Source organism: Debaryomyces hansenii, assembly GCF_000006445.2.
Source record: "Debaryomyces hansenii CBS767 chromosome C complete sequence".
Taxonomy (NCBI): domain Eukaryota; kingdom Fungi; phylum Ascomycota; class Pichiomycetes; order Serinales; family Debaryomycetaceae; genus Debaryomyces; species Debaryomyces hansenii.
In genome coordinates, this window is record NC_006045.2 from 1504257 (window position 1) to 1529861 (window position 25605).

At 35.7% G+C, this 25605-nt stretch overlaps 11 protein-coding genes and 1 non-coding gene across 12 annotated transcripts; 5 read left to right on the forward strand and 7 right to left on the reverse strand. All coding sequences in view use genetic code 12, as the record gives it.

Moving 5' to 3' along the window:
- The first annotated feature begins 236 nt into the window (after positions 1-236).
- On the forward strand, positions 237-307 carry DEHA2C17094r. Its single transcript has one exon. It is a non-coding gene; the product is annotated as a tRNA-Gly (tRNA).
- A 93-nt stretch (positions 308-400) lies between these two features.
- Positions 401-1297, forward strand: DEHA2C17116g (DEHA2C17116p; the record flags this gene model as incomplete). Its single annotated transcript, XM_458433.2, has 2 exons — positions 401-437; positions 510-1297. The coding sequence occupies 2 exons, from the start codon at positions 401-403 to the stop codon at positions 1295-1297; spliced, it is 825 nt and encodes a 274-aa protein (XP_458433.2).
- A 212-nt stretch (positions 1298-1509) lies between these two features.
- DEHA2C17138g (DEHA2C17138p) lies at positions 1510-3792 on the forward strand (the record flags this gene model as incomplete). Its single annotated transcript, XM_458434.1, has 1 exon — positions 1510-3792. The coding sequence occupies one exon, from the start codon at positions 1510-1512 to the stop codon at positions 3790-3792; it is 2283 nt and encodes a 760-aa protein (XP_458434.2).
- Positions 3793-3915: 123 nt separating this feature from the next.
- Positions 3916-6075, reverse strand: DEHA2C17160g (DEHA2C17160p; the record flags this gene model as incomplete). The annotated part of the gene is made up of 1 exon (XM_458435.1): positions 3916-6075. One exon carries the CDS (start codon positions 6073-6075, stop codon positions 3916-3918), a length of 2160 nt encoding a protein of 719 aa, XP_458435.2.
- A 180-nt stretch (positions 6076-6255) lies between these two features.
- Positions 6256-7182, reverse strand: DEHA2C17182g (DEHA2C17182p; the record flags this gene model as incomplete). The annotated part of the gene is made up of 1 exon (XM_458436.1): positions 6256-7182. One exon carries the CDS (start codon positions 7180-7182, stop codon positions 6256-6258), a length of 927 nt encoding a protein of 308 aa, XP_458436.2.
- A 209-nt stretch (positions 7183-7391) lies between these two features.
- On the reverse strand, positions 7392-8759 carry DEHA2C17204g (DEHA2C17204p; the record flags this gene model as incomplete). The annotated part of the gene is made up of 1 exon (XM_458437.1): positions 7392-8759. The coding sequence occupies one exon, from the start codon at positions 8757-8759 to the stop codon at positions 7392-7394; it is 1368 nt and encodes a 455-aa protein (XP_458437.1).
- A 975-nt stretch (positions 8760-9734) lies between these two features.
- DEHA2C17226g (DEHA2C17226p) lies at positions 9735-11222 on the reverse strand (the record flags this gene model as incomplete). The annotated part of the gene is made up of 1 exon (XM_458438.1): positions 9735-11222. The coding sequence occupies one exon, from the start codon at positions 11220-11222 to the stop codon at positions 9735-9737; it is 1488 nt and encodes a 495-aa protein (XP_458438.2).
- A 456-nt stretch (positions 11223-11678) lies between these two features.
- On the reverse strand, positions 11679-12986 carry DEHA2C17248g (DEHA2C17248p; the record flags this gene model as incomplete). Its single annotated transcript, XM_458439.2, has 1 exon — positions 11679-12986. The coding sequence occupies one exon, from the start codon at positions 12984-12986 to the stop codon at positions 11679-11681; it is 1308 nt and encodes a 435-aa protein (XP_458439.2).
- Positions 12987-13112: 126 nt separating this feature from the next.
- Positions 13113-15011, forward strand: DEHA2C17270g (DEHA2C17270p; the record flags this gene model as incomplete). Its single annotated transcript, XM_002770185.1, has 1 exon — positions 13113-15011. The coding sequence occupies one exon, from the start codon at positions 13113-13115 to the stop codon at positions 15009-15011; it is 1899 nt and encodes a 632-aa protein (XP_002770231.1).
- Positions 15012-15075: 64 nt separating this feature from the next.
- On the reverse strand, positions 15076-19446 carry DEHA2C17292g (DEHA2C17292p; the record flags this gene model as incomplete). Its single annotated transcript, XM_002770186.1, has 1 exon — positions 15076-19446. The coding sequence occupies one exon, from the start codon at positions 19444-19446 to the stop codon at positions 15076-15078; it is 4371 nt and encodes a 1456-aa protein (XP_002770232.1).
- A 432-nt stretch (positions 19447-19878) lies between these two features.
- On the forward strand, positions 19879-24717 carry DEHA2C17314g (DEHA2C17314p; the record flags this gene model as incomplete). Its single annotated transcript, XM_458444.1, has 1 exon — positions 19879-24717. One exon carries the CDS (start codon positions 19879-19881, stop codon positions 24715-24717), a length of 4839 nt encoding a protein of 1612 aa, XP_458444.2.
- A 127-nt stretch (positions 24718-24844) lies between these two features.
- On the reverse strand, positions 24845-25333 carry DEHA2C17336g (mitochondrial 54S ribosomal protein YmL49; the record flags this gene model as incomplete). Its single annotated transcript, XM_458445.1, has 1 exon — positions 24845-25333. One exon carries the CDS (start codon positions 25331-25333, stop codon positions 24845-24847), a length of 489 nt encoding a protein of 162 aa, XP_458445.2.
- Positions 25334-25605: the final 272 nt, after the last annotated feature.

The following is a 25605-nucleotide window of genomic DNA, read 5'->3' on the forward strand; positions in this document are numbered from 1 at the left end:
GCTAAAAAAAAGTTTTTTTCATTTCCCTACCTAATCGGGTAGTCTACCCCTAATTTTGCATCTTGGGTCTAAAGCATTTAATGTTTTCACCAAGTTTTAATAAAATTCTCGGCATCGTCAGCTTACTGGTGAGCATAGAATAGTCATAGGGTGAATAATTTCAAGACCTTTCAAATTCATGAATATTTCATAGTTATATGGACATTGAGTTATCTGTTTTACTTTTTCAACAATTAGCGCAAATGGTTTAGTGGTAAAATCCAACGTTGCCATCGTTGGGCCCCCGGTTCGATTCCGGGTTTGCGCATTTTTTTTTCGACTGTCGCAATTACTATTTTTTTTCAGTTCATTGCCTTTTGCTTCAAACTATCTTGTTTATTTCTGTATCATCGTTGAAACAATGTCCAAAAACGCCGTTAAATCCGTTGTCAATGCTAGTATGTGTTTCTTGTACGACTATATGGTCAGTAGTTTTTCTGATTGGGCACAGTATTAACAATATTCATTAGTTCAAAAGTACTATCCAACTAGGTTGGCAGATAAAACCTGGGACAATACTGGATTGTTAGTCGATTCAAGTTCCGAAGAAACAGGTACTGACGATATTCGTGTCTTGTTGACCATTGACTTGACCCACGCAGTTGCAGACGAGGCAATCAAATCTAAATCGAATATAATTATGGCCTATCATCCATTTATTTTCAAAGGCCTCAAGTCAATAACTCCTCAGGACCCTCAGCAGAAGTCTTTGATTAAACTTATACAAAACAATATCAGTGTTTACTGCCCACATACTGCTGTTGATAGTGCTAAAGGTGGTGTGAACGATTTCTTAGCTGATGGAATTTCCAAAGGTTTGAACGAGAAATCTAGAGAAACTATCGAACCTGACCAAAACGAGGAAGACTGTGGTATGGGTAGATTGGTCACGTTAGCCAATCCTGTGTCTTTAGCAGACTTAGTGAAAAACGCTAAAGCTAGTTTAAACTTGCCTTACGTTCAAGTCGCTCCTGCTAGAGGACAAGACAAAGACCACCAAATAAGTAAAATTGCTATATGTGCTGGATCCGGTGGATCTGTATTCAGAGGTGTGGAGGCTGATTTATTCTACACGGGTGAATTATCCCACCATGAAGCGTTATATTTCACTGAAACTGGATCATCCATCATTGCATGCAACCACTCCAATACTGAAAGAGCATTCTTGTCTGTAATGAAGAAACAATTAGAAGAGGAATTGTCAAATGCTGAAGTTATTATCAGTAAGACTGACAAGGACCCATACGAAACTTGGTAGTAGCTTTAGCTTCGTATATACCACTTCAATATTGCACGTGATTGAATCTCATATATCTAATCTAATCATACCGAACTGTAGATCTTATAGGTTTATACCACTATCTTATACTTAATATACAATTTACAATTTGCCTTTAAGAAGCATACAGGAATTGCTTTCGAACATCGAAAGTCAATAATTGCATAAAATTTTAATATTTTTGATCGACCATGCTGCAAATATGGCATAACCATCGAACAATTGCCCCACCAAAACGACCAGATGTATTGACAATCTACGAGATAGATGGAAATATACCACTCCACAATACAAGAGCCACAATAGTACCTTGCTTAGATACGGATTATATATTTTTATTTGGTGGTTTTGATGAATTGGATAATCTAGATAGCAACGTCTATCTCTTAAACATGGTAACCGAAAGCTGGGAGATTGATGATAAGCACATGGGTCTATATCGAGAGGGACATCTGGCAGTCTATATAGGACAGGGTAATGTGCTAGTATTTGGCGGTATTCCTGATGAAATTCCTTATTCAATGCAAAATATTTCTGGAACAACAGACTCAACAGTAAGAAAAGATAGCTTGATGATGATATATAATGTGCATGACAAAAAATGGATAGGGCCACCAGGTTTTGCATTAAATAATGCTCCATCTTCTAGGTACCGTCATGCTTGTTGCTTATCGCCAGATTGTTCTAAAGTTTATATTAGTGGTGGAATGGTTGATTCTACACCATTAGACGATTTGTATTGCTATGACCTAGTTTCTGGAGTTTGGACTGGACCGATAAAATTCGTTTCAAGATTTGATCATTGTATTAAAGTCTATGAAGATAAGATATTTTCATTTGGTGGGTTGGACAAAGATATGAATCATGTAGTTGACTGCATGACTTATATTTCGTTGAGAGACCAAAGTATTGGAGAAGTTTCCTTATTGCTGAAACCTGTATTCAATGAGTATCATGAAGAAACAAATGACTTAAAACTTATAAATGAATATCCTTATACACAAAGTGAGTGCTCCAAATACGAAAGAACCTATGTAAGCTCGTCATCCTTTCCTACAACAGAAATTGAAATTTGCTTGCCACTGGCAGATTCATATAGGGACTATAATGTATCTTATTATGATCTAGCAGATTTTCAGCATATTCCTTTAATTAATCGAGAAAATATAGAACTTATCTTGGGACTGAAAAATGAAAATTTAGGCACATATTTATGGAAGCATGCATTTGTAACAGGCCTGGATTCCTTATTCCTATTGGGACTGGTGGTTGAATCATTTGTCAGTCATGAAGGATCAGAAAACATTTTGGATGAAGAAAATAATGATGCGGATGTAATGGGAAGTCTAAGTGAAAGAGATGATGATGAACTGGTACAAGAACAAGATAATGAAAACAATCACGACCACGATTATGATCAAGTTCAAGATGATGTTACAAGGCTTCGTCTACTTGAAATAAAATTGTCCGATTTGGGTATTCCAAAACCCGAAAAGAACCTCCCATCTATGTCTGATGATTTTCTAAATTTGCTTGTTAATGAGGAATTTACTGATTTTGAAATAGTCACCTTCAGAGACGAAACAATTATGGAGGAGTATAATAATTTTCCAGATAAGTATATTGACGTGATTGATAAATCAATGACAAGCCAAGCAATATTCGATGATGTTTTAAGGAGTATTAAAGTTCACAAGTCTATCTTATTAGCCAGATGGAAACATTTCAGAAGGCTCATAGATAGCGGTATGAATGAAGCAATATCAAATAAAATGTTTATTCCCGAACCTTATTCTTGGGTTAGGGGTCTTGTGTTTTATTTGTATACTGACAAGATAGATTTAAGAGAATTCGAATTCCCACTAGGTACATTAGTTGATTGTTCTGGTGTACTTATTTTATCTAATTTGTACGAAATTCCACAGTTGAGAATAAAATTATTGTCTTCTTTGTACAAGAAGTTGAGTAATTTTGTTATTGAAGAAGAATCTAAGGATTTAGATAATGTATTAGGCACAATTTTGAAAATTTGGACGAATGGTTTAATATCAAATGAAGGTCTTTTGGTTGTTAAAATTGTAGAAATTATACGGAATAGCTGGTTGATATTCATTAAATCTAAACCATTTATGAACTTACCGAAGTCCCTAATTATCAAACTATGTCAAGATTGTGCTGATATTTTTCCTAATCAGAATACGATAACAAATAGCAACATGCAAAGCATAGACACATTATCCCATGCTCTTTCTAAAGATAAAGAGTCTGATGACTCCATTGATAAGCTAGATCCAGATTCAGGTTTTGGAACTCCAACAAGTGGAACTACTCGTGAACTTCATTCTAATTCGCCGTTTCTTAAAGCAGCAAATGAACTTTCTCCTCTGAAAACGCCTCAAAATGCAAATGACGTTACAGCATTTCCAAAACTACAATTCCTTTCAAATGTTCTCAATGATAAGTTAGAAGACTAATTGAGATGTTTATGCATTATTTATTATATTTGTTGCGATAACTTTAAGCCTACATTTGGTAATATAAATTAATGTATATTATTCAAGTCTATATAGTTAAAAACATCTTCAGATATAGGCCACCTATTTATCATCCGCTTTCTTGTCATTCCCAATAGCTTTATGAATCCAATCATCCACTTTCTCCATGGTATCTTCTATTGATTCACCAATCTTATCCTGAATATCTTCAAGCTTTTCATCTATTTCCTCCCATAAATCATGAGCAGTTTCTTCGTGAGAATTTGTTGGTTCTGAATCAAAAAGATCAGTAGGCTTTGGAATCATTTCAATATCCATTGAAGATAACAGAGATTCCTCAGAAACTAACGACTCGTACGGGCGCAAATTAGTACTAATCGAAATTGTAGTAGGCTTTTCTCTATTTGGCTTTTTCCACAAGAGATCATACGTAGCGTCCTGAACAACATGATCGACTTCAAACGGCAAGTTTGGATATTGTAGTTGATCAGTCCAATCATAGGGTAACAAATTCGAAGTGGACAACAATGTACTCACCGAGTCAGTTGGAAAGGTACCATTATTAGGGGCAGGTATTAAATCCAAGGTATCACAAATTAAATTATATACTTCAGTATTAGGGAAGGGTTTTATTTTATTGTTATAATGAGATTCTGGTAACTTTTCACGGAAATATGGACCGCTACCCAAAAACAAGGCTCTCATTAATAACTCTGTGTTATTGTATCCATGTACACCTTTTGGCCTATAATCAAAATTGCTGTCTTCCATTTGTTTCTTTGTAGTGACAACATAACCAACATCCGGGATTATCCATATTGGAGCTAATCTATAATTGAATTTATGTTCAATTTCTTTTCCACCAAACTGCCATTCTTTTGGCATCCCATCAGTTCTAAGTATACTATAATGATCTCTTAATTGAGGATCGATCTTTTCAATATTCTTCATTATCTCATTTTGAATATCGTCTATAGAATATTCGGGTAATGGTCGTAAACCAAAAAGCGGCCAACCGTCCACATGCTCGATCATTTTTAAGTCAATCACATCATCTAAATAGATAAGTCTATTATTGGATGTTGGTGCCATGCCATGGTCACTAACTATAATCAAATTCACGATGTCATTTAAATTTCTTTTCTTCAACTCCATTTGCATCAAATCCACGAAGTCATCTACGTATGTCAATGCTTTCTTAAGCTCCGTACCATTAATTCCAAACTTATGACCAAATTGATCAATAGTAGGTACATAAGTTAAAATTAATTCAGGTCTCAATTCAATGTCTTCCTTATCTAGCCAATTCATGACACGATAAACTTTTGAAGATAAAACTTCCGAGCCATTATATCTATCCACTTCTAGTGGACCCCCTCCAATCCCTACGCCATTTACCTCACTTCCTGGCCACATATGTATTGCGGACTTTACTCCCTGTTTAAATGCTGTTGACCATATAGGCTCACCACCTTGCCAAAAATCTGGATCCAATCCCCCTTGCTTTGGGTTAGTATTAACAAACTGCTTGTTTAGTTTTGGATCGAAAAATGTGTTCCCAACAATGCCATGCTCAGATGGGTATAATCCTGTTACCAATGTCCAATGGTTAGGGAAAGTAGAAGATGGAAATGAAGGGATCATGTACGGAGCACCGTAATCATTAAGCATCATTTCATGTAAAGTTGGGGTTAATAGTGGATTAATATAATGAGGATGGAACCCGTCTAATGATATGACTACGGTAGTAGGATAGAAATCGTTGGTTGAATTCGACAAGACTCTCTTATTGTTTGATTTTGAGTTCATCAACGAATCCTTATTTGCTCTAGAGAAACAAAATGCAATAATCATCAAAATTAAAATCGTCGCAATACCCATTGCAATTGACTTCTTGATCCTATTGTATAAAAGATCGATTTTGTAATCTCTTAAAGCCCTCCCTTGTCTACCATCCTGAATCGAACGTCTATCTCTGATTTCATCGATTTCTGTGTCGTCAGCATTGAGCATTTCATAATTTCTCAAATAATTAGACTTAGAAGGCTTGAAGTATGATGCTAGACGTGCCATCAACGAATCTTGCCTATTGAAACTATCAACAAATTCATAATCCAAATTATCAATTGATTTAGCACTATCATCATCTCGAGTCATACTGGACTCTTCCTGTAATTGCTGATTAAATATAACATCGTCCGCCTCATCAAGGTCCGTAATAGGTATATCCACAGGATGGGGCTGTCCGTGATTGTCCAGCATGATCACATATAATTTACCTATCTATTTGGCTATACCGTAAGCTAGAATTATTTTTATTCTTATATTTTCATTGAAACACGTGAACAATGATTTGCTTATCAGTTCAAGATGAAGTGTATTAACGATATAATAAGTATATATACTGGACAGAAACTCTTCTTTGCGAATGCAAGAAGCTTATCACAACCTGTCGACATTTGCCTGAGGTCGTTTTGTCTTGTTTTGTAGTAAGTAGACTTTGACTCTCAATGTCATAATATCATCAGGTTTTAGATCATTTCTAGTCAAGACTGCACCACATCCATCCACGGGACATTTATTATGATTACTGAGGTAATCAGTTATAGTATCTTCTTCAAATATATGGCCACACTTCTTTGAAACCAACGGGGTGTGGAAATAATTAAGCGATAATGGATCTTTCAAAGATATCTTACCTCCAGCAACCTCCAACTCGTCATCTTCAGCCTCTTCTGGTAAAGGATGTTGTGGGTTCTGTAATATGAAGGTAACGTTTTTCAAATACTTATAAGCATCGTTGGTTGCGAGGACCGTTTGGAACGAGGTCTCTTGGTGATGGATGTCTCGATACTCTTCATACTCTTTCTTCACCAAGTCACCAAAGTGGACGTCATCGACTTGGTTCTGATAATATTCTAACGACTCAAGATTTAGTTCCACTTCCTGGCGTTGTTGCAGTCGTATTTTTATCTTGGACTCCTCTACAGATTTCTTCCATATACCTGATTCATGCTGTGACTTGAGCAATTCTTCCAATGTGGCTAGATTGTAGCTGAAGAACTTCGAGTCAAAGTCCATGTTGGTCAAGTTCTCATCATCTAACACGAACTTTAAATACTCTTGAGTTTGTGATAAAATATTATTTATGGATTCTTTTATTGTTTGATCAACTTTTGTTTGCAATCGAGCACATCTCTCGAAGTCTTTTACCAAATTTTGATTCAACGGGAAATATGGCGGCAAATCTATGCTTCCAGTTATTACTGGTTGATCTTGAGGCACATTGCTTTGCGACGTGCTTTCAGAATCCATGATAGAATGATAATTTCTTAATTTTTTAGTTACATTTTTTTCTGAAAAATCCATATCATACGCGCAAGACTTGATTTTTACTTTACTAGTTTAGTACCACTAATGGTAATTTACTGCTACTAATAGTAATCTACTAAATCTACACTTAAGTTTAATAAAATGATACCCAATTTTTATTTGCTACGCAAAACAAAAAGTAACTAATAATAATATATAGAAAGAACTGAAATGACAATATTTTTTATAGGCTGAGGCACCTTGTCTTAAAAGACTTCACCTTGGTCAAACATAGCATCGGCGACCTTGATGAAACCAGTGATGTTAGCACCCTTTAATAAAGATGGTAAATTTTCTGCATCCTTTTCAGCAGAGTATTTAGCAGCATTAGCGTAACAGTTATCGAAACAAGTGTACATAATGTTCTTCAACTTTTCGTCGACTTCTTCAGCAGCCCAAGTAACTCTTTGAGAGTTTTGTGCCATTTCTAAACCAGAGACAGCAACACCACCACAGTTGGCAGCCTTACCTGGAGCGTACCATACAGCCTTAGATCTGTTGGCTTCAAAAACATCGATAGCTTCCTTGGTAGAACCCATATTGGAACCTTCAGCGATGAACTTACAGCCAGCTTCAACTAAAGCCTTTGCTTCTTCACCAGAAACTTCATTTTGAGTAGCAGATGGTAAAGCAACGTCAACTTGGCCACAGTGGGTCCATGGACGAACACCAGCAATGTATTGAACTTCGTTAGAGCCGGAGAAGAGCGATGCGGACTCCTTGGTAATTTCTTCCAAAGTCTTGAAGTGTATCTTAGCTGCAGCGATGGCCTTGATTTGATCTGGAGTAATACCAGTTTGGGAGATGATACAACCCTTAGAGTCGGATAAGGAAACAACGGTAGAACCTAACTCAATAACCTTTAAGGCGGCGTATTGAGCAACGTTACCTGAACCAGAGATGGCAACTCTCTTACCCTTGAAGGATTCCTTACCTCCAGTGGCCTTTTCAATCATCTTTTCAACGAAGTAGACAACACCGTAACCGGTAGCTTCAGGACGGATTAAAGAACCACCCCAGCTTAAACCCTTACCGGTCAAAATACCAGACCAGTTGTTTTGCATTTGCTTGTAAGCACCGAACATGTAACCAACTTCACGGCTACCAACACCAATATCACCAGCTGGAACATCGGTGTCACTGCCAATGTATCTGGCTAATTGTCTCATGAAAGCAACACAGAATCTTCTGATTTCAGAGTCGGTTCTACCCTTTGGGTTGAAGTCACAACCACCTTTACCACCACCCATGGATAAACCGGTCAAAGCGTTCTTGAAGATTTGTTCGAAACCCAAAAACTTCAAAATAGACAAGTTGACAGATGGATGGAATCTTAAACCACCCTTGAATGGACCTAAGGCCGAGTTGAATTGCACTCTGTAACCGTTGTTGACCTCAACATCACCGTTGTCGTTTTCCCATGCAACTCTGAATTGGATAATTCTTTCTGGGACCGAGACAACTGGAATAACCTTCTTGTATTCTGGTTTTTCGGTAAATAAAGTAGAGTCTTCTAAAGCAGAAACTAATTCATTGTAAGCTTGTTGAAATTCTGGTTCGTGAGGTAAGACCATTTTGTTGACTGTTGTTATAATATGCCGAGATAGACGATACTTTGAAAAAATCTACATGTCTAGTTTCTTCCTGATTCCCACCAGTATTTATATATTATCCCCGGAGTCATAACGTACGTACTTCAAAATTTTCAACCATGCTGCAATCTCTGATTGTAGCCCTTGATGATTCAACCTTTCTATTTCAATCAAATCTCCATCCAATAAAATGAAGTTCCGAAGATTCGCCTGTAGCGGAGTTTACACAAAATGCACAGATGACTTCAAGAATTGTTCAATTGCCTTTTTCATCCGAGTCACAGGATTCCATGATCAACGGTTGAATCAGTATGATTGGGTGGATATGGATTATGTAATCTTCTTATCAGTGCCAAATCAACGGGTTCCAAGTCATCCAATCTTCGGAAAATATAGGAAGCGAGCAAATAGCTTGGTACGCAGAATTGCGGTATGAGTGGGCCGACAGAAAGGCTGCGACCGATTACACGAGGATATGGGTAGTAGACAATCGGTAGTATACGATCGGTAGGTTACAATTCGGTAGGCTACAATTCGGTAGGTTACAATCAGTGGGGATTCAGGGGCACTGTCGACAGACTAGGTTTGCCCATGGGAGACAGGACAAATAGGTGCAAACCACGAAGCAAGCCAACCGGCAGATTGCGGATGGGACCGAATGATTGGTGTATGGGTGTATCGGTGTATGGGTCATTGGGCACAGCCGGGTACGAACGTTTTCTGGTGCAACCGAACCCCCAGTATATTTGACGGCGTCGGCCGAGGGAACAGGGGGGAACAAGGTCCCTAATAGGGCAGAGAGATCGTTATCTCTTTATCGCATGGATACGTTACTTCTCAGTTGTCCCCCGAAAATGAGTCGCCGGTGAATAGGTCATGGTGGGGGTTAAGGGGTTCATGGGGGATTCATGGACTACAGCGAGGAGAACTAACAAATAATAAATTACTATATACAAACTATTCGTTAGTAGGCTTATCGATTGGTTTATCGGTCGATTTTGCGGCCAACAGGACATCAAACACCTTCATTCTGGTTGTTACTCGGTCGTCTGTCACCAATTCCTGAACCCATTCGGAATTCTTTTCTTTACCAGTAGCCACCCACTTTTTAGGCCATTCCAATTCCTCTTCTTTCGCCATAAATTGGTCCTTGTAGACAAATGGTCTCGACACGTTTTGCACGACGACAGATGTTCTACAACCATAATCGTCGGCGACATTTCTTTTCGTGAAAAAGCGATAAAGCTTACGGTGGGTGTTCAAAAATCCAGACACTATGGGTAACGGAAATACGTAAACGGGTTGTTCAAATATCACTGGAACGTTCTTCTTATTCATGATGAGGCTTACGTTCTGGAACTCTGGTGCGTACGTTGCGTTAGGGTATTCGTCTGGGGTAATGAATGGTTTGGGTACAGGTTTTTCGTTGTCTCCTTCTTCTGCATTTGGAGTATTTTCTGCTGTCTCTGATGGGGTTTCTGGTACGGCATCTTGTTTATCTACACTGTCAGCTGGTAAGTCGTCAGTTGGTAACACTGGTAATTCGACCACTGCTTTGGATTCATTATCGTTGTGCGCGGTCTCAGGTTCGTTTTCAGTCACTTGGGGATCAACTTCCGTAATTGTCCTAACCTCTTCTGGTGCTTCCAATGGTCCTAATAACCCTTCGTGGACCCCGGTCATATATTCTTTGTATGCCCCTCTTCCGATACAAATAACCCCACCAGCTTCCATCGGGTTCAATTCATCGTCTCTCTTAGCATCAATTGGTTCTTTCAAGTAGTAAAGCCCTAATACGTCCTTAGGTGAGTATAAGTCATTACTGCTAACTAGAGCTTCGTCCTCTTTGGAATTACTTTGAAATTTCAAGGTGAAGAAGTTTGGCACATCCTTCTTGAAAAACTTCGTCCACGACGCATCATATTGCTCTTGTTTAGCTTCTTCCTGTGCCTTTTTAGCGTTTTCATTCGTTTCGATTCTCAATTCTCTAATTCTCTCTGCGACTGCAGCTCTGATGTCTCCCTGTCTATTCTCCGTGAAAACATCAAAATCAATGGCACTAGCATTCAATAAAGGCTTTACATACTTCCTGAAATACACCATCGATGAATCTAAATAATCGTTCGGTGGTGGTGCTATAAAAACAGATAGTTTTCTTGGGATTCTATCGGTTCTGTATGCTTCTTCTCCCAAAGGTTCAAATTTCTCCATCCATTTCTTTCTTATTTGTTTTTGTTGATATCTGTCATATGCTACACCTCCACCAACACTCGCAAGCAAAGTCCAAAAAATCATCCAATTCCGTGATGGTAACGATATTTTTGGAATTCCCATCATTCGTAATGCTGGATTTGACCATCCTTTTTTCACTGGTGGCTTGTTCACTTTTTCTGCTCCTTCAACATTAGGAGTTGAACCTTTAGATGGTTCTGGGTTCTCTGACATATCGCCTAATGCTTTATATCAGGAAACTTATGCTATTATATCTCTGATAACTTCATTTAATATATTGAATCGTCGATGAGAGTTGAATTAAATTGTAAGTCGTGTGATTCCTCAAAAAGTTTTTTTTGGTCTTTTTCGCAACTAGATCACAAAGGCTACCTCTTAGTATATACTATGGTTTTAATACTATTCCATACTACCTGTTGGTAAATCTACTGATTTTTTCATTCCGCTAAAATTTTAAAAGCATTAGGTTTTATTTGTGTAAATATGGGACACTATATCCTATGGCAAGGCCAAGAAAGCTTTGTCAATTATGAAATTTTTGGAATTTTGAACTAAATACAATAAAATAAAGTCATTTGTAGAAACTTAGTATAATTAACAAATGTATTGTAAACCATACCACGAATATTATCGAGAATGGAAAGACATCTAAACGTGAATTTATAGATACTACTTTCTCAAGTATGCTTGTAATTCAGTATATAAATCATCATGGGTCAAATTCTTACCGATGAATACTAGTTTATTTTGAGTGATTCCATCGACTAGTCTACCACCTTCAATGATATCATACGTATCCCTAACACCTTGGATCACTCTTACATCAAGTTGTTCGTTTTTGCTTTTGTTCACCAAAATTCCCTTGGTTCTATGAATTTCGATAGGATTGTTGTTAGCTGTGTTTTCCCAGAGCACATATTGAAGAAAAGACTCCACCTTATTGAATTCGCCGTTTTCGAAAAAAGGAAATGTTATGGTCACAGTGGCGATTCTGTCATCATGATAGGTCGAGCTGTTCATATAATTTATCGATTCTGTTAACTTTTCAGTGTTTGCCTCAAATGCATGCAAATCTAAGATCTTTGCAAGATCGATATCACCAAAGCTTGTTGTATGAATAGGTGTGCTGGAGTTAATTCCTTTAACTTTATCCACAATAGCTTTGATTCTATGGTCATATGATTCTTTTTCCAATGTATCCACTTTGTTTATTAAGATTGTATCCGCAAGGGCAATCTGTAAATGAGCCGTGGTCAAGCCCTCATCTAGTTTTTTTCTCTCATCTTCGAGTTCCTCCTCCGTAAGATCATCAGCATTAACACTCTGACTTACTTTTAAGTGCTTATTCGCTCTATGCCAATGTCCACCAACATCGTCCAAACATTTAAGAATGTTTTGTGCGTCCAAGACCGTAATAACTCCATCTATATAAACATTAGATGATAGCCCTTCATCCATCCAAAACATCTTGGCTATTGGAGCCGGATCAGCGATTCCTGTAGTTTCTAACAAAATATAATCAATTTTTCCTCTGGAGTTTTCAATTAACTGCTCTATAGCAAGAACACCATTATCCTTTACTGTACAACAAAGGCATCCATTACCCAAGTCGAGCCATTCTTGAACCGATTCATTATTTTCAGTATCCTTGACCGTGATAGCCTTTTCGATTGCTGATGAGTCCCCAAACTCGTTTAAAATTATCGCCAACCTCTTCTTTGAGCTTTTCCCAATCATCTCCAAGAGCGTCGATTTACCAGAACCTAAATATCCGGTGATAATTGTAATTGGGATTTTCGTCTTCTCATCAGTGATATCAAGTTCCTTTACTTGCTTCACAGGCGGTGAAGCCGATTTACCTACCGCTCCAAGTTTATTATCATTCGATCCTTTAGCAAACTGATTACCGTTATCAGGCAATTCCTCAACCAAGTCTGGTATATCATCCATTTTCCTAATATATTTAAAATTTGTCATTAAAATTATATCTATTGCAAAGATTCCATTTCAAACGGTCGCAGTACTGCTCAAAACGATCAAAATTTAATATTTTTGATAAATTATATATCGAAATTGTTATTGTATATCTACAGACAATTGACGATGTATAAGTATAATAAGTTACTAGATATAATCCTCTTGGCAATAATTGTATATCATTTGCTAATATCACCTTATTCTAAGGTTGAGGAGTCTTTTAACATACAAGCAATTCATGACATTATTAACTATGGGGTATTTCCGCAGGAGAATATCTCATATAACTACGACCATAACAATTTTCCTGGGTCGGTTCCTAGGACTTTCGTTGGAAGTTTAGCAATTGCCGGTATTGCCAAGGTTATTCAATCATTCACATCATTAATTGGTCTTGATAATGTAATATTCAAGGATCAGAGCCAACTTAATCTTCAGATACTCGTGAGATGTGTATTAGGTTTTGCTAACGGGTTTGCATTTATGAAGATACGTGATAGTATCAATCAGCTAACATTGCGTGATAGAATCTCGAAACGCAGAGGTCTAATTGGATTTTGGTTCATGATATTGCTTATTTCACAATTTCACATATTATACTATTCGTCTCGTACGTTACCCAACTTTATTGCATTACCATTAGTATCACATGCAATAAGTAAAATTATTGTTGGTGATATGTCTGGTTTGACGTGGTTGGCTTTTACAGGTGTAGTATTTCGGTTAGAAATTGGGTTGTTTGGGGTCATTATTGCGCTAGTTTCGTCCTTTGTTTTCGGTCAGAGTAATATATCTCTAAATTTGATTATGTTATGCGTGGGCACTGTTGTTGGACTTATAACTACATTGACTATCGATTCCTACTTTTGGGGCTATTGGCTTGTTCCTGAATTGGTCTCATTCAAATTCAATATTATTTCTGGTAAATCAGCCGAATGGGGCACCGAGCCATGGGCAGCGTATTTCAACAAATATATTTGGCAATTATTCAGACCTCCAATTGTTTTGATACTTACATTACCAGGGATTATGCATGATCCAGCAGATGATAAGATTTCTACTGCCTCCATCAATAAGACACCAAATGAGAAAAAAATTGAAGTGACCCATCCCGCTAAGAATTCTTTGCGTATTTTGTTTGTTTCTTCATTATTGTTTGTTGTTGCTATGTCATTCCAACCTCATAAGGAATGGAGATTTATAATCTATATTGCGCCTGTTTTGACTTTACAAGCAGCTAACGGATTTGCTAATATATCTATTAGGTGGTCTACATCAGTTTTCAATAAGCTTTTAGTATTAATCTGTCTTGCTTTTATGTTAATTGGAATATTATTATCAGTTGTTATGGGATACATTTCTAGCTTTAATTATCCAGGAGGAGATGCCTTATTATTTGTTAATAATTATATAAGTAACAATCATGATAAGGAATTTCTCATCCATATGGACGTTGCGTCTTGTATGTCCGGTATCAATAGATTTGGGGAAATTCATAATAATTCGGCTATAACATATGATAAGACTGAAGATGAATTTGATTTGTTGACTATCTGGAATGATATTGATATTTTAATTACAGAAGTTAACTTGAATGAAATCGATGCATTACATGCAAGCTCAAAACTTACCTATAATCCTAACAACTGGAAGATCATACACTCCTCTGACAAATACAAGGGTATTTCGGTAATACCAATAATTCAATTGATCAAAGAACAAAGAATAAACTCTTACACAATACCAGCCTTACTTACTCAGATTGCCGATGAATTCATACATATCAAGTTCAGCACGATAAGGAACCTTATACAATCTATGGTAATTAGAAGTAATTATTTATATGTTTATGAGAGGGTATCTCCTGATGAAGGGCTTGACGAATTAATCGAGGAGTTAAAGGATCAAGTGTCTTATAAATCAAAAGAAAGTGACAACCCTGATCTCAAAGAAGTTGATTTACACGATTTAAGAGAGGATGTAAATGATGAAATCAATATTTTGGAAGAAGAATTCACATCTTGAATATTTAGAATAGCTTTATAGGGTCTTATATAATCGATGGAAATATATTCAAGAATTTATCAAGTCAAAACCTATCTGTATCCTTAGTCGGTGAAATTTCAATAAGATTGTTCTTTAACTTTTCTTTCAACTTCTTTATTGGCGAAAATCTTGGCTCATCAATGTCATCATCAATTGGAACAAAAATGGGGGTTATACGTCGCATTCTTTTGGCAGTTTCAATGATAGACTTTTCATCGTCATTAGCACCAGTACTTGGTATTTTTGACGGACTAGTATCACCTTGATTAGACGAAAACAGGTCTGTCAATGGTACTTCGGCAATACTAAAATTTGGAGGTTTTGGCGGTAAAATAGGCTTATAGTCATTATACTTTGGGGGTGAAAGTCGAATAAATCTTGAACTGTTACGATCAATCAACAGTTTAGACTCCAATGACGGATTTTTATCACCGCTTGTGCGCCAGTGTTCTCTTCTTGGGGTGGATGTAGCTCTGACTTTACCAAAATGCTTTCGTAACGCATCTATACGTTCATGCTTTAGTCTCAACGTTGTTTCTTGTAATTTTGTTGGGCTACCTCCAGCTGTGCCACTGGTAAAATGGGGCGTCAAAGGTACTCTATCAGACTGAGGTTTTAGTGGGGTGTACAAATAGCTGGCATTAGGATCTTCATTGTTATTGGCTCTAGTTATATTTCGGGTTAATGATTTTTTTGCCAATGGCGACTGATTATTGATCATACTGGCTTCCTTATCTACAAGAAATTTCCCACTTATTTCCCTTTCGTCTTGTAGTTCTCTTAATTTGTATATCCACAATTCTAAGATCGATCTTGACTTTACATTTTGCCATCTTTTAGTGAATAATTCACAACTTTGATGATGTCTTTCGATATTCTTAATATACTTCATTGACCAATTACTTAAAGTCTCTCGAAATTTGCGGAATTCTTTTTGACTTACAAAATCATCTCCTAATTCACTCAAATATCGATTAACATGAAGGAATTGGTCGTACCATATAACTAAAAACTTTTTAGTTAGAAGTCTTGTTTCAAATCTTGTTGCGAGAAGATTCAATTCCAACTTTCGCTGTGTAGCGGATACCCATTTGTTAAGGAATACCTTTCTCAAGGATGATGTTCGGCCAAATTTTTCACACTCAGCATCTAAATATGAAACAACCGTTTCTCTCTCATTATATTTATTGACCCACAAAATCAAGTATTTAGAAATACGATTCGGAATTACAATGCTATCGTTAAAGGACTTAATTTTAGAATTTGCAGAATTTTGAAACCTTGAATCATAGCGCAGTTGCCAATTACGCATTGCAACCAAACTAATTAAACGATCGTTAAATTTCAATCGGTATTTACCTGACATATCATCACGACTGAAATCTTCCATGATAGAAGCAAAATCTTTCGTATATAGGTGAAGTTTCCCGATTATCTTATTCAAATATTTTCTTTGCAAATTTAAATCTGATACTTCGTTCATCAGTTCATTCTTTCTATAATTAAAAATCCACCTAATTAAAAATTTGTAATTCGTATTAGATATGTCACTTCGAATTGCTCGTGATGCATTATCATTGTTCACCTTTGATTTATCGCCCATTTGTTTCAAAGCTGCTGATTTAAGCTTCAATTCCGATTTAAATTGAAAGCATTTTAGTTGATAAGATAATAACCATTTAGTAAAATATGTCCTTAACTTGTGAGAAGTCAGAATCTCCTTTAAACAAGAGCGGTTACGGCTGTTAAAAGTGAAAGAGGTCATTGCAGATTCTAATTTCCATCTCTTGAAGCTCACCTTCAACAAATTGCTTCTATGAAAGCTATTTGCAATACAATTAAGGTCTTTATATTCTTTCCAATGAAGAAAAGTATTTGATTTTATCGTAAGGTGTTTTTCTTGAATACTATGCTTGGCTTTGATTTGCAACTTTGTTTTCTTTAACCATTGCTCAGAGAAAAAGAACTCGAGAAAAATCGTATTATTTCTCAATTTAGTCTCATTATAGATGCTTTGTATGTTCTTAGCGTACTTCAAAATTTTGAAGTATTTTGAAAATATAATATACCTCTCAATATTACCCAACCTATGTAATTTTTCACTCAAGGTTGAAGGAGGGATAGAATTATTTGCAACATCCAACTGAGTAATGGTGGGTAGTTCAAGTTCTTCATTTTTGCTAGAGTAGTTAGGTTCAATTTTTAAATTCATTTTAGCATACCAGTTCTTTATAATGAATTTTTTTAGGTTAAGATTGTCTTTATAAAGCAACTTCTCGTAATTATTAAATGCTATCAACGATAAGTCTTTATTTTTATGAAAATTAATCAAGAAATATTTGAAATGGCCTTTCAAAAGATGTTGCTTATCGTAGTTCAATGCCTGGTTTTGTAATCCTTGCGTGTAATTCAACTTTCGATACCACAAGTCTAACCACTTTGCTTCATAACGAAGGATAGCCTTGTCATTCATATCTCCATAGTCCTTCGAGCGTAATAACCAAAAATCTTTGAAAGTTTTACACAAAATATCTTGGTCATAAAAGCTTGTCGTAGCTGATCCCAATTTATCGAGCTTTAGCTTTTTACTAAACCATCTTTTTAAAACTTTTTTCTTTAGAGTATTATCAGATTCCGGAAACCATTCATAATTTAAATTATATTCAAGCTGACTTATTGCAAGTGTCTTATAGTTCCATTTGTGAAAGATGCTGTATTTTAATTGTGAATTCGAATAGTAGTCACATATTGCCAATTTCATTAAAATTGTACGAGGGAGTTCTTCATGCGATAATGATTCTTTATTCAAATATGTATGCAATTGATAGAATCGAAGAACAGTATCTCTAATGTCGTATTCTTCCAGGGTAACATCCTCGTTCTCATAATCAGTAATAGTATCGACTAATGCGACGATGCTTTCAACAAAATCCATATCCTCTTGATTACGTATTTCTGGAAGCTCATGGTAAAGTAAATGCATATAATATTTTAAAATCAACGGAAAATCATTATTGAAATCAAAATTAAATTCATTTAATAAGGGAATGATATGTCGTAAATTATTTACTAAAGTCAATTGATCTTCCTTAGTATATGAGAGATCGAAAGAGTTAAATTGTGTATGCACTTGTTCTGCTTTATCGTCATTATTCCATTTACCTTCTTTTTTCTCACCATTGTGCCATTTACCTACCACATTATCAGAAATTTCCGTATCAATGCCTTCCAGTTCAGCATAACTTGAATAAATTTTATTATCTTCTGGTTGCATCAAGTGATCGCTTGTTGTCCTATCTATCGCAGTATGCAATTCAAATCTATTCTCATAATACAGTTCCGGAAACACCACCATTTTTGTTATTACTCGCTTGTTGATTTCTTCAAATCGAGCAGGTAGTATAGATTCTCGGATTGACTCACCACTTAAAAAGAAATTGTAGAAGTAATTGAATTTCAATTCTTTGTATTTGAAATCGTTTATCTCCATTGTATCTATGTTAGCAGATTTTTTATACAAGTTGATCATTATTCGTATATATTTGGAATAATCATTAAACGAAGATTGCGAATCCCTGTGAAATTTCTTAAATGATGATACTTGAAGGAATAACTGGTACAAGTTCGAAAAGTTCTGATCATTACATTGAAAATTTAACGGTGATGCACTAATACCTATGGGCGATGGAAATTCATTCGATTCATAACTAAAGATAGATGTATCTGTCAGTCCATTATTATCATTTAGTTCTTTCTCTTCGCAACTTCTATTTCCAATAAATTCGTCTAGCAAAGAAACCATTTTTTCCGTATCATGTTCATCCAAACTCATACCAGAATCCAATTTATCCTGCAAATTGGAGTAAAGGTTTAACTCATAGTTAAAGCACCGATTGATATAATATACCAATTTTTGCTCCGATTCTGAATGAAGCTTGAAAAAAAAATCCAATAGCTCAGAAAATCGTATCAATATGGTGGAGAAAGATTCTTTTATTCTCTTTGGTTTCTTGTCATCTGATGTGGAATCACTAAAGGAAAGGAGTTTAATCAATTGCTTGAGAACATATGATCTTGAGGATCTGTTGCTTATCCCTTGATTCTGGTACGATTGGATAGCGGAGAAAATATTCAAGTTTGTGATTCGTTCTGAATCGCAAGACAAACCTAACGAAGCCTTATTTAGGTAGTATAGTAATGATAACGACCCAATCTCAGAACAGCTTGGTGACACATTCAAATTTAGTTCGTAATAAAGTTTATCATGGTAATTCAATAATTGAAGTATACTGTGTATGGTTTCTTCAAGAAGTGTTTCGTAGCTGGAATCAGTTTGAGTTGTTGGATATAAATGAAGTGTATGCAAGTCCTTAATTGTCTTATGTAGAAGTTCATTTAACGGAGTATTAGACATGCTATACTGTATAGTTCATTTCCAGACTGAAGTACAATTCCGATGTTTAGACGTTTTTTCGGTATAAATTGTATATGTATACGCTGTTTTGTAAACAGTGATCTAATAAATATTTTTATCTCGGATACAAAAATTAACTGCACTAAATTTAGAAGATATGATAATAATATCTCTTACATATTTTTAATAAGTTGAACACAATATTTAGGGTCTAATATTTATTGAAAGCACATCGGCTTTAATTGGTTTTTAACTTACAATATCTTTGAATTTATTCTCCAAAAGCTTTTCTTTTGTAACCGCATATTCATCACAATCAAGTTGCATCCTTATACTGGCTTCATACCTGAAACTATATCCAATCATTGGAATAGTAATCATGCTCATAGGCAAAGATCTGCTAGTCATGAATTTAATAGAGAGGGAAAAACTATGTATGATGATCCTGAATCAATTGCCAATATGGGTATGCCACCATCAACCCAAAATAGAATAGCTTCGGACGGTGTAATTTATTCGAATCAGCATATGTCAGGTTATATGATGCATCCAAATCGGAATAATGAATTTATTCCACATAAAGATAATCTGGATAACTGCATTGATGAACGAAAGTTGAGTCTACCTTATCCATCGAACGATAATTTTGGGACGTTACTACAAGATGAGACATCCACTCCGAATAAACAGAACATACAAGTGACTACAAATAATTCATCATCTCCTATACAATCTGATCACAAGGATCTCAAAAGTTTCAGCTTCTCCGAACAAAATGATTCAATTCAAGAGTTTCAAGTTTCTCCCATAAAAGAAGACCCCCCTCGTCTATCTCGTCGTGCATTTGATGGATTTCCTAGAGACGAAGTGAGCAACGAAAACAGTAGATCTGCCCGTCCATATTCTCCGGCCCCGAATTCATCTGGAAGTGACAATTCAAATGCCATTGGACTGATTATAGGTGGTTATGATTATAGCAAGAGCTCTTTAGAATTAGCTTCAAAAGACAATAATAATAATTTCCATAATGATAGGAAATCTAATACATTAATTCAAAGAGACGATGATCCTACTGGCCAATTTTGTCTGACCAATAATCCACTACAGTCTAATGAAGTTGATATCAATGTCAAAGTTCATAATAGAAATAGTTCAGAATCATCGACAGTTTCAAATACATCCACCACATCTACTATAACACCTTCTACGATTAGTAAAGGCAAGAGGTTTGTTAGGTATGCTATGAATACCCAATCAAAATCATCCATGACTAATACATCTACAAAATGGCATATTCTGAATGTGCTAAAATGGCTTGATTATTACGGTTTTAATAGTTCTTGGCAAGAAACTTTTCGTAGGAATGAAATATCTGGTAATAGGTTTCTAGAACTATGTAATTATGAAGTGGACTCCATGATTTGGAAGCAATTCAGTAAATACTTGGTCTTGGATAATGAAAATAATTCAATTGAAAGATTTATTGAATTACTTAAAGGACATCTTTCTACGTCGGAACCTGTGGATGACTATAATGCAAATAAAGAGTATCAAATGCAATCGCATTCAAGAAAAGGCTCTAATGAATCTCATTTGTCTCCGGTTCTCCCTAATAGCACTGCAGAAAATCGAAAATCTGTACCCATTTTTCACAAGCGTAAATCTGTATCAATATCAGCAGCATATGGCTCGTCGTCGCTGAATAATAATATAGCATCATCTGGTAATCAGAGACCAGTATCATATGTGGATATAGGTTCCCAAAAACCAAGTAAGGATTTGCAATCACATCACAAATTCTTTCGGAAATCCAAATCGTCATATTCTGATATTCCTCAAACCTATACCGGTATTAACAATATATCTATAGCACCTTCTAACAACCAAAATATAAGTGGTCATAGAAAATCTAACTCAAGGACTTCTTTATCATTAAATGATGACTTTATCGTTGACTCAAATAAAATTAAATATACTGGGGCACCCCTACTCAAAACATCTAGTTTGCAAAACTTTCCAACTCCAAATAATGAAGCTATTCCAGCAACTACATATGGTAGAAAGTCTGGTCTTTTTAGTACCTTAAAAAAATATAGTAGTGATAAGGCAGTGGGAATTGTTAAGCAGGTACAAAATACTTCGTCATCATCTGCGACCAAAACCAGTGGGATAAATAAAAGTAATAGTAAAAATGTTGTATCGCCTGTTAGTCCTGTGGAATTTCGGGAGCTTCTGTTACCTAAGGCTAAGCAAAATATTACTCAGTCTAATGCTGAACAAGAGAGTACAAACACCACCACCATGGACGACATAAATACTAGATCGATAGCTATGTCTAGTGACGAGACGTTGCCTTCTCCATTAATGAATTCGTCAGCTAAGGTGATCAATTTCAATAATAATACTTATATAGATCTGATAAAGAAGGCAGATTTGCTTGATAATCTTGATGAAAAGTATTTGCCAACATTACATGATAGCTTTGTTGATAAAAAAATGATATTGGCTAGCAAAGATAATAAACATTTCACGCCTATCAATTTGACAAGAGAAGAAATCAGAAATATAGAATTAATCAGAAATAGGGTAATTCAAGAATTAGAACTAATTGATGTTGGAATTATTACCTTCCATTTGACTGAATTTAATTCAACTGAAGGTATTGCTCTTAAGGATGATGTTTTATTGGATGTTATTCGTACAGATATACTTGTAAAGCTCTTCGTAAACCAAGAGCTTACTTCTGATACTACAACAACATTTTCAACTACATCTTCAGATTCGAAATCTTTTGAGCTAATCGGTGAAAACAATGATGAAAGAAGTTATCCAAGCACGCCACAATATCTCTTACAAAATGCAAGAGACCCTAAAGTAGATTATTGGAACTTTAAGGATACCAACAATGATAAGCTTTCCAGTATAAGTGAGATAAATTCCACTAGGGCTGGAAGAAAATCACCTTCGAATCCCCAATTTTCTATGAAGCTACATTTACCTGAGAATAAGAAATTTTCACAAGATAGTAAACCACCATCATTACTGATAAACACAACTCAAATTGACAATAGTCTGCCATCTTTATCGCCTAATTCATCTAAATTGAGTGACAGTCACAACTCATTTAAGATTCTAAGGAAAGAAGGTCGTGAAATAGACTTCGATAAAAGAAGGAAATCCCCATATGAATCAAAAGCTCCAAAGTTGATACCAAATATTTACTCGTCATCGGTCTCCAATCCCTCAAAATCTCCAATTTCAGCAACTACAATAGCAACATTAAAGGATGAAAATGTAGAGAGCAATCACAATAAGTTATCTCCTAGCATATCATCTGGATCAATGGATAGGGACAAATCTGGTAGTATTGTAGCCAAAAGAATTGCTCCTCCGCCACCGCTTGACAGAAAGCTGAGTGTGATAGGATCCCATTCGTTAAAGAAAGCCTCAATACTGCCTTCCATTTCAACACTATCAAAAACTCTGTCTTATTCTAGTCGCTCGCCTAGTGGCAGTGAAAGGTCAATGGGTTCACGCAAGGCGTTCAATAAAAGAAAAGGATCCACTTCAAGCAAAAATTCGTTCGTAACAGATGATTCGTTTGCATTTAGGGAAAACGATGTATCATTTGACGATGTTCCTACAGTACAAAGAGACAATAATGCTTCATCTGATGATGAAGATTTTTTTGTTAAACCAATTAAGAATCAAAAAAGTAATGTTAATGATGATGATAATGAAAGTGACGAAGATTTTTTCATGAAACCTATAAGGTCGCCTGATTCGGAGGCTCCAAAAGAGACCCTTAAACGGCGTACGTTAACGGATCCTATCTCGATAAAAATGAATGTAAGACCTCCTGTGGAAGAAGTCTATAGGAATCTTGAGAAGTATTTCCCTAATACCAACTTAGATAAGCCAATCATAGATGATTCGCCCGTATCGCCTGTTAATAAACATCAACCATCTATTGAAGCATCAAATGCTATTCCTATGAGGAAACCAACAATTTCAAGAACTTTCTCTAATGCAAATATGTCACCAGTCCATCCGAAATTAGATTCTGGAGATGAAATCTTGTATGCTGAAAATCAAGAACCTACATTAAGCCGCCGTCGTATGAAAACTATTCGTGTTGTAGCAAATGAAGCACGTAAAAAGAGGTTAGAAAGACAAAACTCACCACAAGCTGGTAGATCTCTAGAATCATCATATTGCAATACCCCCAATTCAGGTAATTTCAACTCATTAAATAGGACAAACACAAAACTATGGGGCCAAAAGGTTGTTGAAGTCACATCCACTGAGATTGAGAAAGGTTTTGTTAGCAAATTGAAAAATGGAAAGCACGGTGAATTCGAAGAATTTGCTTGGATTAAGGGTGAATTAATTGGTAGAGGCTCGTTTGGTGCGGTATATTTAGCATTGAATGTCACTACTGGTGAAATGTTAGCAGTTAAACAAGTAATTGTTCCTAATGATTTTCAGAATGGATCCCCTAAAGTGTCTGAAGGGATTGATGCTTTGCATAAAGAAGTTGAAACTATGAAAGATTTAGATCACCTTAACATTGTTCAGTATTTAGGCTTTGAGCAGAAAAAGAACATTTATAGCTTATTCTTGGAATATGTTGCTGGTGGTTCAATAGCATCATGCATGAAATCTTTTGGAAGGTTTGAAGAGCCACTTATCAAGTTTATAATTAAGCAAGTTTTGCTTGGTCTAGAATACTTACATTCGAATGGTATTTTACATCGTGATTTGAAAGCTGATAATTTGCTCTTAGAGATCGATGGAACGTGTAAAATATCGGACTTTGGCATATCTAAAAAGTCCAAGGATATTTATGTTAATAATGCTGAGATGTCCATGCAAGGTACAGTTTTCTGGATGGCACCAGAAGTTATTGATAGTATTGTTGCTGATAAAAAGCAAGGGTATAGTGCTAAAGTAGATATTTGGTCATTAGGATGTGTTGTACTAGAAATGTTTGCAGGTAAAAGGCCATGGTCAAATGAAGCAGTGGTAAGTGCAATTTATAAAATTGGTAAGACTAAATTAGCTCCACCTATACCTGACGATATTACTCATTTGATTTCTGATGAAGCGAGGTCATTTATTGGAAGATGTTTCACAATTGATCCGGAAGAGAGACCAACCGCTAGAGATCTCTTGGGAGACCCATTCATCAGTAATGAATCCAAATTCTCGTTCGAAACTACCAGATTAGCACAAATGATCAAAGACAATTACAAGAAATACAATATCTAACATTAGCTCCGCCTAGGACTTAATCTGACGATTTACATTTAACTATTATATGAGATCTACTATATACATGCAAAGCAAGACGTATGGTTTGCTAGGTTTATAAATTTTTTGAATATGATTTCTTTTCTTATTTCAACTTCAACTCGTTAATCATCAAAATGGTTTGGTAATTTTGAACAGGAAATGTCTTTAATCTTCTGCATCTTTGTTTCTTTCTGTAGACTTCATAATATGGCTCTCTTGTGATTTCAACGACGTTTGCTTTCAAGTCAAATAACTCCTTTGGTATTCCACTGTCATCGTTATATGTGAATTCTGGCGACCCTAATGTAACAACATCATTCAATATCAACAGATCTCCCACTTCAGCTTCCTTTAATTTGAATGGTAACACTATCTTATCTCCTTTGGTTACCAAGTATGGGATATTATGGAGTTTGAAGATTGCGTATAAACTATCAGATCCGATTGAATCCAATTTCAACGTAGTTAAGTCTGGTATTTGTTTGTTAATTGGAGTGGTTTGCGATGTTCCAGACAAAGTACGAATAAATAAATTAGGATAAGTGGAAGCTATGCCCCTACTTCTCAATGTAGGTACTGCCAAACGAAACATTTTTTTCACTTTATTGTTTGTTTCCTAGTCAAGGTTACAAACTTCAATTACTACTACTAGATGTTGAAAAATTTCTAACGGAAAAAAATTAAAAACTTGTTACACAAAAGAACTCGGATTTTGTGTAATTGCGAGCATAAATTTTTTTTGGTGTTAATACCAACATTCATAGGTAAAATCAATATACAATCAAATAATAAGGTTCAACTAAGACAATAACTAGCCCAATAGAGCCCTTAACCATCTACAAACTATCATTTTAATATACTATT